The sequence below is a fragment of the Perissodus microlepis genome, chromosome 4, assembly GCF_051167445.1.
Source record: "Perissodus microlepis isolate ML-2025 ecotype Zambia chromosome 4, ASM5116744v1, whole genome shotgun sequence".
Lineage (NCBI taxonomy): Eukaryota > Metazoa > Chordata > Actinopteri > Cichliformes > Cichlidae > Perissodus > Perissodus microlepis.
Window position 1 is genome coordinate 15275723 of NC_140464.1, and position 11877 is coordinate 15287599.

General features: G+C 40.5%; 1 protein-coding gene and 1 non-coding gene across 2 annotated transcripts; both read left to right on the plus strand.

Moving 5' to 3' along the window:
- The first annotated feature begins 90 nt into the window (after positions 1–90).
- cdr2a (cerebellar degeneration-related protein 2a) lies at positions 91–9435 on the plus strand. The gene is made up of 7 exons (XM_084926017.1): positions 91–518; positions 2591–2703; positions 5780–5928; positions 6070–6246; positions 7482–7796; positions 7958–8234; positions 8388–9435. The coding sequence occupies exons 1-7, from the start codon at positions 440–442 to the stop codon at positions 8661–8663; spliced, it is 1386 nt and encodes a 461-aa protein (XP_084782143.1). The 5' UTR covers positions 91–439; the 3' UTR covers positions 8664–9435.
- Positions 9436–11720: 2285 nt separating this feature from the next.
- Positions 11721–11802, plus strand: trnal-uag (transfer RNA leucine (anticodon UAG)). The gene has a single exon. It is a non-coding gene; the product is annotated as a tRNA-Leu (tRNA).
- The last annotated feature ends 75 nt before the right edge of the window (positions 11803–11877 follow it).

Below are 11877 nucleotides of genomic sequence, written 5' to 3' on the forward strand. Positions count from 1 at the left end.
CAGGATAAGAAACACGATCTGATTGGGCATAAAAAGTTCCTTCCTTGTATTTACTGCTTCGTAATTCGTCAATACAAATCTCCGTCAGGCAACGTGGGACGTTACGGCAGTGAAACCTGATTTTAAAATATTTAACTGTCATTCCTTATTGTAACTTTATTTAACTGTGCATAAGGATAAAAAACAAGTAAAATGTGTTCAGTGCGTTTTTTAATTAATCGATTAAATTTCGTATATGCTCTTTCTGCCTCCTGCCGGATGCTGGGGTGATTTGCCACGTTGCTGTAGACAACAGACTTTAAAGCCTCTCACACACCGGGGAGGATGTGAGTTACGTTTGACCACTCGAGGCGGTGGACTGCGGTCAGCTTCTAGCCGTTGAACTCAAGTGTGTGGGGCTTCTGTCGGGTGGAGTTTTGGGTCACCCCTCGGTTTGAAAATGCTAACCGACATGATTTTGGAGGAAGAATTTGAGAAGAATGGAGAGTCTTGGTACAACCAGCAAGAGCTCGAACACGGTAAGAGCCGCTCAGCCCTGAGGTCGCACCCTAACTCTGACTGACTGTGTCTGTGTGGGCAGGTTGTGTTACTCCAGTTTTATGTTTTATTTTAAATGAGTAAATTAATGAGCGTTGCTGCTACTGTCTGCCTATTGTAGCTATTTTTTTAGGTTAAGTTTCAGTTAGTCTCCAGAGTGAGTTTGCTTATTAAAGTTGAGTTTTTATTTAGTTATGCTATTTTTATGCTAGGTTAAGTGTTAAATTAGTTTGTAGAGGTAATATTTAACACATCCAGAATAGGTATTAGTAATGTAAACACAACTCATTGTAAAACTGACTCACAGCCATGAGGATGTCTCAATAAACTTCTGCATCAGGGCCTCCTCATGCTTGTTGATCACTTCAAATTGACCAACACTAACACTAAAGGCATTTTATGTACATTTTATTTCTAGTTTTAGGTTTAGTTCAAAAATATACTTGAAATAATTTTACTATTAGCTGAAGTGTTTTTTTTTTATCACTAATGTTAGTTGTAAGAGCCTTAGGAAAAACAGTGAGAAAAGCCCCTAAATAAGAGCTCACAGATTAAATTGAAGTTGAAGTCCTTGTGGCACAGACCCACAATAGTCATGCAATCCACATGAGGTCTCCTACACAGCCAGGATTTCCTGAGGCTGTCACCGGTCCCCCTGTGTTTATTGTTTTCAGACTAACATGACCCTTGTCTGTGCTTCTAAGCGAGCCACACAGATCATCTAACCAATAAGAAGGAGTAAGGAAGAGGAAGATGTGACACTGAACATAATTATGTGTGTGGTGTGGCTGATTTGTGAATGTGTTGTTTACAGTGTATTGTTATATGAATGCAACCAGAGTTAGGTTATAATTTAGTGATGTGAAATGGCCAGATAGTTGAAAATAGATGACTGACCAACCAATTAAAGTTTATTTGTATTTTATATCCTAAAATAAAGTATATTTTCCTTTTGGGATGAGGAAAATCATGCTGCCCATCTTACAAGTATATTTTATCACATCCATCCATCTGTCCAGTCTCTTATGCTTGTTCAATTTCAGGGGTTGCACAGGGCAGAGGCACACCCTGGACAGGTCTCCAGTCTATCCCAGGGCTAAAAAAAACAACAACTACTAACTGAGAATTGTTAATCATTTACTATCATGATTGAATAGATGAACTTGTAGGAAAAATTTGCAGCCTTCACTGGCAGCAGGCGGGAAGAATGACTTCCTGTAGCATTCCTCAGTGGGCATGGATAACAACAAAAATGCTTAGCATTTACACGAGGAGATTTAGGAAGAAATGTATGCCGCTTCATCTCCTCCACCAACTTTATGGGCTTCAGAGTAGGATTTAAGATTATTAGGTAGTTCACTTGTTTATTTTACATTTGTTCCCCACAAAATGCTACTTTATAATCCTGCTGGTGTACGCACTGTTAGTTCTGATTGCACACGCTTAACCTAGAAGATGTAGAAATAAAAGTATGTATGTAAAACGTGTGCAGTGAACACAAAAACGTGTGAAAAGTACATGAGCTTTGCACAAAAATGGAAAGTATAAATTTCCTTTGAGTAGCCACTTTTTAAATTTATACTTTTAGTACACTTCAGCCTCTGTGCTTTTTTGCTTTTACTTAAGTAAAGAGGTTGCATCAGTACTTCAGCTTCTGCCAGACCCTTTTCAAACACAATTTCCCGTCCTTCTTCTTGAATGAAAAATGTGTTAATTTTGCCATCTCTGTTAGTGACATTTAAAGTTTATCTTGGCTTGGTTTAATTGCATTTTTATTTCCTGCACTTAGTAGTCCCACAAAAGACCAGCTTCACATGGCTGGCCAAGATCCAGTACTCATGAGAATTTAGTAGGGGAAAGGGGTCACAAGACATGCCTTAGATTCCTCGGTGTGGGACAATGAGTTGTTGTTGTGAGTGGCACTGGCGCGAGGCTACGTTTACACACTTGCCTAATTCTTTCAGCTGTCTGTATTCGGGCACTGAGTCCATCCCGAAACTTGTGTTTGCATGTTTTACTTGACTCCTTTTTTTTTTTTTTTTTTTTTGTACAGATCTTCATTTGGCAGCAGAGCTGGGGAAAACCCTCCTCGACAGAAACCATGACTTGGAGCAGGCCCTGCAGCAGATGTACTCCACCAACCAGGAGCAGCTGCAGGAAATCGAGGTGATAAATTTTAGGAAGGAACTAATCTGAGTTTTTGAGGCTCAATATGTGCTCCAGAATTTCGTCTGTCAGTGTATGCAGTTTCTGGTTGATTTTTAGGTGAATGAGTCCATGATTAGAGGTCACTCATTGAGAAAAGTCCATGCTGAGACATGTGAAAAGCTGTCCGAATGGAAAGTCATTGTGAAATTGGCACAGCTGAAAATAGGTTGGAGTAAAAGCTAATCCCACCCAGTCTGATCTAATAAGCCTTTGGCAAGGAGCAGAACATTTGTCTACCTAATTATTTGAAGACTTTCACTGGTTTTCCAGTAACAGAATACCACTGTTTTACTTGGACACTGTTCCTGGTTTTGATTTTGTGTTAGAGTCAATAAAATTTTGTTTTTGTATTCTAAAAATAATAAACATCCAATAGCAGAGAGACTCATATTTTAGTTCTAAGACAGCGCATGCGTAAACTGCTGATGATCTGAGTTGGAGGACACAGCACTTCGAAGGTCAGCACACATAAGAGCCTTAATTTGTTTACGTCTACGGTGTAAGGATTTACAGAGGTTGTTTTGGTAATCCCAATACATCTCTTTGACCCACATTGTACTGGCTACCCGCCTTTCCAGTCTCAGAGGTGTGCTTTTGTTTCACGAAACTACAAAAGGTCTGGAGAAATGCTTGCCAAAGAAAACTATCACGAGTCCAGTGTAGCATTTTGAAAAGCCAAGCGCTGATGCTGATGTCATCGGTTGACCAACTGATGAAGCTGGTCAGCAGACAAATACAGGTTACAGGCCTGTGTTGTCATTAACACTACAGTACTGAGAACTCTGTGTCTGAAGTTCATTCGTGATCAGTTGTACCCATCCAGCTTTTAAAATAAAAGGTTATCTTTTAGTATGAAGTAAATATAAGAAATAATGAATTTTTAATGTACTTTTTAAGCACATTTATTCTCAGGAAAGTTTGGTGTTGCTGTTTTGGTATCCTATGTGGGAAAAGGCTATTGTTAGTACTGTTAGCCAAAAACATGGCACATCTCAGCATGGTGTGCAATATGTCCTTAAAAAATTGAGGAAACTTAACAAAGGAAGAAGTGGCAGCCTTAAAAGAAGCACTAACAGCAGATAAACATGATCTGAAAGAATCTGAAAATCTTAAGAAATGAGAGGGGGGGGGGAGCAAGAACCTCACACAGACCTCGAGAGATGCATCTGACCCTTCAGTTGATCCATGTGCTGTTTAATAAAGCTCTATTATAAATTGTCTCAGTGGAAAGGTGGCTGTCTAAAGGCCGTTCATACAGAAGAGAAACAGGAAGAACAGGGGTCCGTTCTTCGTACCTCGCTTACTACATCCAAGATCAAATGACACATCCAAGATCAAATCATCGCGCCAACTTTAAGCTCGCTATTCCGGTTCTCCGAACACACCTGTTGTTGACGATTAGTACAGCTGGATGAAGTAATGTGAGATCACTGGGTGGCTTAAAAGGGGCTACGCATCGATAGTAGAAACATTGATCGGCAACCCTTTGATTGGTCGGCGAAAATGTCGAAGGAGCGCGCTCAGTATTTTTCGGCAGCAGAGCAAGAACTCTTGATTGAGGGATTTTAGGAGTTTCAGAGTTTAATTAAAACGCAAGGGAACACTGCAAAGGCTGCAAAAGCAAGGAGAGAGGGCTGGCAGAAAGTTGCTGACAAATTAAACTCACAAGTAATTTAATAACAACAATAATAATAATGGATTGGATTCATATAGCGCTTTTCAAGGCACCCAAAGCGCTTTACAATGACACTATTCATTCACTCTCACATTCACACACTGGTGGAGGCAAGCTACGGTTGTAGCCACAGCTGCCCTGGGGCAGACTGACAGAAGCGAGGCTGCCATATCGCGCCACCGGCCCCTCTGGCCAACACCAGTAGGCGGTAGGGTAAATTTATTATATTATATTACATTATATCCTCTTTCACATTAGAGCCACAACAGGACCCACTACAACATGGGAACAAGTAAAAGTGAAATATAAGAATATTTTACAGAATGGTAATATTTATCACTTATATTGCTTTTAGTCTCTTGAAAAGAGACCCTGAAATAATCTGTTTGTTTGTTTATAACAGCAACCAAGAAAAGGGCAGAGCAAAGAAAGACAGGTGGTGGTTCTGCACCCCCTCGTCAACTAGTTGGTTAAGTAAATAATACCCTCACGGGAAAATCGATATCTCTCTATGAGCACACTGTCGCGCTGAGCTAAAGGATCCTGTCTATCCCGCAATATACACTGAATTCTGAAAACTCTCCTTATCAATCTTGCACCTTCCGCAATGGGTTGCTCGCGTACAAACGGACAGGACATGGCTGCGACAGACTTCCCAAATCCACCTTCGCTTTTATAGCCGTGGTCTCTCATCTTGATTACACGAAGTAATTTACTATTACTACTCTAAAATATGAATTACATCTGGAATAATCAAATACACGAAATAGAATGATTAATAGTACATTTCCCCTTTTTTTTTTTTTTTAGGAAATGACCTGTATGTATCTGTATGAAATCAATAAAAGAATCAAATACTGCATTATCTTTAGTTACATTGATAATATTTATTTATGGAAAAACAGTGGAAAAATATCGCTGTTGCTTTCGTATAAATGAAGCGGACATACCTGAGTGGCCGCGATCTAATCCTGTTTACATAAAATAAGCCTGCTCCCAAGCAGGTTTAAGCTTACGGATCTGTTGCTATGACAGCAAGTCCCGGATGAGCTTCGGAGAACCGAACGATCCAAGATCACGCGAAATCGTCAACAATCAAATCCAGCTAACTTACTTAGCGAGGTACGAAGAACGGACCCCTGAATGGGAAATCAGTGGCAACAGGTCTTAACTGTCTTAGTTTGCTGTATTTCCCATTTTCCTAGTAGAATGTAAAGTAACTCGTTGAGTGGTATGAGTAGGAACTTGGAACATTAAATTCTCCCTTGATTTTAAGTTGCGACATGGAAAAATTTAAGGAGTGGTGCTACTCCAACTTGAAATTATTATTATTGTTTTTTTCCCTCTCTTCTATACCAGTACTTAACCAAGCAGGTGGAGCTGCTGCGTCAGATGAATGACCAGCATGCCAAAGTGTATGAGCAGCTAGACACGGCCGCCAGGGATCTGGAGCAAGGCAATCAGAGGCTGGTGCAGGACAACCGCATGGCCCAACACAAGATCCAAAGGTCAGTCTACCAGTTATTTGTGAATTACCCTTTCAAATCGTGTTTTAAATAATTATCCACCCAGTCAGCTTCCAATAAAAAAATATACCACATTAACATGTTGTCGGGTGTTTGGTTTTTTTTTTTTTGGTTTTCCTTCAGTTTAACTGAGACTATCGAAGCACTTCAGACCCTCATGGAGGACCTGCAGGCCCAAGTCGGGGAACTAAAGACTGCAGAAGCAGAGCGAAATAAGAGAGAGCTGGCAGAGCAGAGGCGCAGCCTTGGAGCACAGAGCGTGTCCTGTCTTAAAGAGCTGTATGACTTGCACCATGACAGGTACTATTTTCATCATCCACATTTAGCAACACAATGCTAATAGCTCATCTTTAGAGGAACTGTTTTCACAGAGGAAATGGTGTGGTAAACTGTACCTAGCATTGTGGATTAAAGACAGTGAGTTGTCTCGGTACTCTTGATCAATGACAAATGAAACATGGCCTCAAATTATCTGGCAACACCAAAGAAAATATGATTCAGCGTCTTTCTTCCTTGACATGAAAGCAAAGAAGAAAAGGGAAGCTGAAAGCATCTCAACACTGAGAGCTGGGGTCCGTTTTCTCATGCTGTGGTACCTTCAGTACGCTGCTGTCTCATGTCACGTATGCTGACTTGACATCTTCAGGTCACCCAGAGAGCTTACTTTAGACATAATCCATGAGGGAGGGAAGCTAATCCTCCCCCATTGTCACTGTTTACTAATGCGGCTGCTGCATCTCATATCACTTATTTGGTGTATTTTGTAGAACTGTCGCCTTTAAAAATCCTGAACGATGTGTCTAGAAATGTATTTAATGGTTTAGGTGTAGTGGACTTTAAATGGCATTGAAAAGAATTATGTAATATTAATGCATTAAAAATTACAATAAAGATTCTTCTCAGACTGCTTAGAGACCAAGTAACCTCTGCCAAGAGGACAGGGAAATTTACTCTCTGCTGCTAATAAAGCCTAAGTGCTCGAAGTGTATGGTAGTAATTCAACTCAGAGCTTCTCTGAACTAGATTTTGAGGACACAGTTTTATTGAAAAACTCAAAATAGTAACGGGAGTTCTGCAGATTCTTAGTCTTTGGGTATTAAATTTTGTTGAGAGATGTAAGGTCATAAAATGTCTTTGTTGTAAAAGGATGTTAAATTAAAAACCTTAGAAGCAAAAACGACTCAGACCTGTCCTAATGTTTAGTTAAATTAATATGACAATATCTAGTTTGCATTATGAAGTTTTTAATTATTGTCTTTTAAATATTTTATAATTTCCTACACTATCAAATTGGACCTTTTAAGAAGAATGAAAAATCACTTTCACCATGATAAACAGTTTCATTTCATTCTCACATTGTAAGAGAGTTTGTTAGTGTCTGAGTCCAACCATGTTAGATCCAGTTCAAAGAATATTTCAGTAACGCTGGCAGCACTTATCACTTCAGGATATCCTCAACAACTCACCTCAGTATCGCTTTTGTTATTTGTTCTCTCAAAGTGATGCTCTAATAAGCTCTTTAATCACTGCCTAAGGTATCTAGCCAATGGCAATCACCTTGTGGATGGACTCTGGTCACCTTATGGCTCGTTTCAAGACCGAAAAAAGCAACCAGACCCAGAGGAGGAGAACGCTGCTCTCCAGCGCTCCATCCAGACGCTTCAAAGCCAGATAGCTGCTGAGCGGAGCCGCAGGGAGGCTGCAGAGCGGGAGATGGAGTTGACAGCAAGGGAAAACAGCACCCTGGAACAGCGGCTGGTCCAGCTGTCGGGCTACCAGGCCAGACAAAAGGAGCTGGAGGCCGAAGTAGAACAGCTGCAGCTTCTGTGGCGCGCCGACTGCACCAAAAGGTTGATGATGATGTCATGCATGGAGAAGATTCAAACTGTGAAATTATTTTAGCTCTATTTCTGATATTGCTGTTGACATTCAGCCAAAGTGTGTAATTTTATTATTTTATATATATATTTTTTTAAATGCGCGTGTTCCCCTTCACTCTCACCCTTGTCAGGAAACCTGACGAGTTGCTGGTGCCTGACACCATATTCTTTGCCTCGGAGGACAAGCCCTGCCCAGAGCAAAGCAAGCCAGAGGAGAAGACTGAAACTGTCGAGGAGCAGAGCAGATACGGCCGACAGAGGTGCAACAGTGACAGCGTGTTGAAGGCAACAAACCCAGATGAAATTCTCCGTAGTCACGAGCAGCTATGTATACGTCGAGCCGAGGCTGTGAAAAAGAGGGGCATCTCTCTGCTCAATGAGGTGGATGCACAGTACAGCGCACTGCAGGTGGTGTATCTGTGGAACAGAGCATTCCTAAAAAAATATCTTCTATGTCAGAATGTTTGATGTAAAAGTTTTTGTTTTTGTTTTGTTTTTTTTTGTTTTTTGTTCTGTTTGAAAACTGAAGAAAGATTTCCCTAAAATGTGTTTGTTTTCCAGGTGAAATACGATGAGCTGTTACAGCGATGCCAGCAAGCCTCAGACGAGCTCAGCCACAAAGCCGTCCAAACATCCAGCAGTCCCTTTGCCAGCGGCCGCTCCCGCCGCCGCCTGTCCAGCTCTGCAGCTCTGTCTGATCTGTCCGTGCTTCTTGAAGACGGCCAGCAGCCGGAGTACAAGACTCTCTTCAAGGAGATCTTCACCTGCATCCAAAAGACCAAAGAGGACCTCAGCGGAAACGAACAACCGGTCAGGGACGATGAATCCTCCAACTGAATGTTATTCATCTCAATATGACTTGCTCTCTGTTACACTGTTCAGAGGGTGCAGGTGCTGTAAATGCTTTCAGGCCCTCAAAGTCTTAGACATGCCTGTTGCGTCCTTATCAAAAATTAAGTGGCAAAAAGTAGCTAGATGTATTAAATTTGTTGTGAGAAATATTTATAGTTGGATCAATGAACAAAAAGCACATTTTCACATGCAGACTGACTTCAAAATCCAAAAGTATTACGTCCGCCTGCAATAGTATTCAGTTATTTGTTTTTGTTTTTTGTAATGGCTGCCCCGTGACCACTGGGCCCTTTGGTGTTTGGAAGAGAGAGGCACATGTAAGGGTGTTACGCTGTGTTACAGTGTTTGATAAGATGGCGGTTGAGTCAGAGTTGTGTAAACTGAGAAGTTGGAATGTTGTAATATTGGAAGTCTAAGGAGTTGAATTGTTAGTGTAAGTAGGTTTTTGTAAGTTGGCATTAGTTGGCTCACCAGTGGTGGTTCGGTGGCACACTAAGAGCAAAACGTACAGTAAGTGGACACTGGAAAACGAGTGTGTTAACACCAGAAAGACACAGAAAGGCTCTGCACTTTTCATGACTGAGTTCAGTTTTATTTATTTAATAACAAAAGATTAGAGATGATTAAATGTTTATTTATTATTTTGTTTCTTTATTTTTCTGAGAAAATTTAATCAAAGTGAAACTTAATGTACAATGCGGTGCTTCTTCTGTGGTGGAAACACAAAATTAAACAAAGCATTAAAAAAAAATCAATGTTGTCTTTTGTTTTTGTCTTTTTTTTTTTTTTTTTTTTTTTTTTTTTTTTTCTCCCTTTGGACCATTTCTTCCTATGTGGATGTTTTTACTATGATATGAAAGAAAAGTTGTGTTGATCAGGAAAAAGTGTGTGTGTGTGTGTGTGTGTGTGTGTGTGTGTGTGGATAAACTACTTTTCTAATGGTGTCAATACAGTAAAAGGTCATTGTTCAAACAGTGTAAATCATTTCAGGAAAAAAAGATGATGCTTCCTCCACACACAGTTCATTGTTACCTACAGCAATCCAGCCATTTCTCTCTGTACCATTTCATTTTCACTTGGTCTAGTTTTTCCACACAGACGTCTGCTGCCTGCTTATCTGATGGCTTTGTGAGGTTACCACGTGTATGTCTTGCTAAGACCTGTCCCTTAGGGCGAGCATGGTATGCAAACCTCCTGTTTGGAGGTGCACAGAAAAAAATAATTATATATATATATACGGTATTTTTTTTCTTTCTTTTTTTTAAAAAGGTGCAGACTGTTTTGCAGCATGCTTTTTTTTTTTTCATACATCTGAGAGATGGCATCACTGCATAGCTTTTGAGCAGATATGTTTCAACCTGTTCTTCATTTCAGTGCACAATTGTGAGCTATCAGCAGATGAAAAACAATCTTAGGAGTATGTACCATATGGACTCTTATTTCTTGCCTCTCTTAAACTTCTGTTACCTAATAAAGTGAACACTGCTATAAAAGCAAATGTAAAAATAAACTCAGTTATCTCTAATGCTGCTGTTTTTGTGGGAGAGAAAATCTAATCAACACACACAACAGTAGTGAAGCATATTTTCTGCAAAGCTCAGAGTTGCCCTCATTCTTAAAGGTCACTGAGACCTTGTGTACGCTGGCACAGCAAACAATTAAACAACCTTTTGTCTCGCTTCATAATTACCCTACTTGCCACTAGTTCCCAATCCATTAAACCTCCAAACAAGAGGTTTGCATACCATGCTCGCCCTAAGGGACAGGTCTTAGCAAGACATGCACGTGGTAACCTCACAAAGCCATCAGATAAGCAGGCAGCAGACGGCTGTGTGGAAAAACTAGACCAAGTGAAAATGAAATGGTACAGAGAGAAATGGCTGGCTTGCTGTAGGTAACAATGAACTCTGTGTGTGGAGGAAGCATCATCTTTTTTTCCTGAAATGATTTACACTGTTTGAACAATGACCTTTTACTGTATTGACACCATTAGCAAAGTAGTTTCCATCATTTTGGGGGTGGTCAGCCAGTTTCACAAGAACATAATCCAGTGTTGTTTTGAGCAACAAAAGTTCATTTGATCTGCACCAAATGATATAATTGATTTGATTGAATGCATATAACATTCACACTTTACTTGAAAACTTCCATATTAAAAATAAAAAAGAAAGGAGTTGCAGCTGGCAGCTGCAGTTACCTGGTCGATTAAGATAAAGTAGATTAAGACAAATTTAATATTGAAACATCCAACAGTGTATAAAATACAGACAGATGAAAGCAACATAAAGTGCATTGTTAAGGTTTATGGACCACCATGAGCTACCAAAGAGCCATCGGGGCAGTAATTAGTCTCTGGATCTGGGTCTCTCCTCACACTATTCCTTCATCTGGAATAGGATAAGACAGATATTGAATGGGTAGGGAGTCAGTGTCACATGGGGACCCATCCCATCCAAGTGTGTTTGGTAGATGATATTTATGAGATGATATGTAGAAGAATAGGAGCTCATCAGGCAGATGCCAAGAACCCCCTAAAGATATGAGAAGGACTACAGGTGTAGATAGCTCAGTATCATTCATATGGCAAACTAATGAAATATCTCTGGCTGCTGCATTTTCTGTTCAATATCAGAGGCTGGAGCCCATCAAACATGTGGGCCCAGGGGTCTGTAAATTAATGAGCAATACAGTGGTAAACATTGTCCATCAAAGTTGTCTGTGTGATCTGTTGACTGCAACTTCCCTATCATATGATTCTTATCACTTTAATTTCCATCAGACCACTGTGATCATTTGCAGTGATGAACTGAACATAAATCATGAAAGCAAAATGACCTGTGCTGCATATCAGAGCCCCCAGAGGGCTTCAGTGTGTCGTGGGTTTAAGTATTTTCCTTTATTTTGTCACCTTATTTTTCTCTGCGGCATATAAAGGTAGACGTTTCTGAAAGACGTGACGAAACGACGCGAACGCATCGAATCCCAGGTTACACGACCTTACGATGTGTTATTTAAATCTAGGTATCCACGGCCCAAAGGTGTGGTAGCGTGGCCGAGTGGTCTAAGGCGCTGGATTTAGGCTCCAGTCATTTCGATGGCGTGGGTTCGAATCCCACCGCTGCCAAGAATGTATTATTTTCTGGCTTAGCCATGACTCAGTTGAGTATGTGGAAGGCCGTAGACAGGTAGATTGGACCGG

Coding starts and splice junctions, on each gene's coding strand:
- cdr2a (XM_084926017.1), top strand. CDS start 440: ATGCTAACCGACATGATTTTGGAGGAAGAATTTGAGAAGAATGGAGAG. Junction 7,797..7,957: donor CGCGCCGACTGCACCAAAAG/GTTGATGATGAT, acceptor CACCCTTGTCAG/GAAACCTGACGAGTTGCTGG. Junction 8,235..8,387: donor CACAGTACAGCGCACTGCAG/GTGGTGTATCTG, acceptor TTTGTTTTCCAG/GTGAAATACGATGAGCTGTT.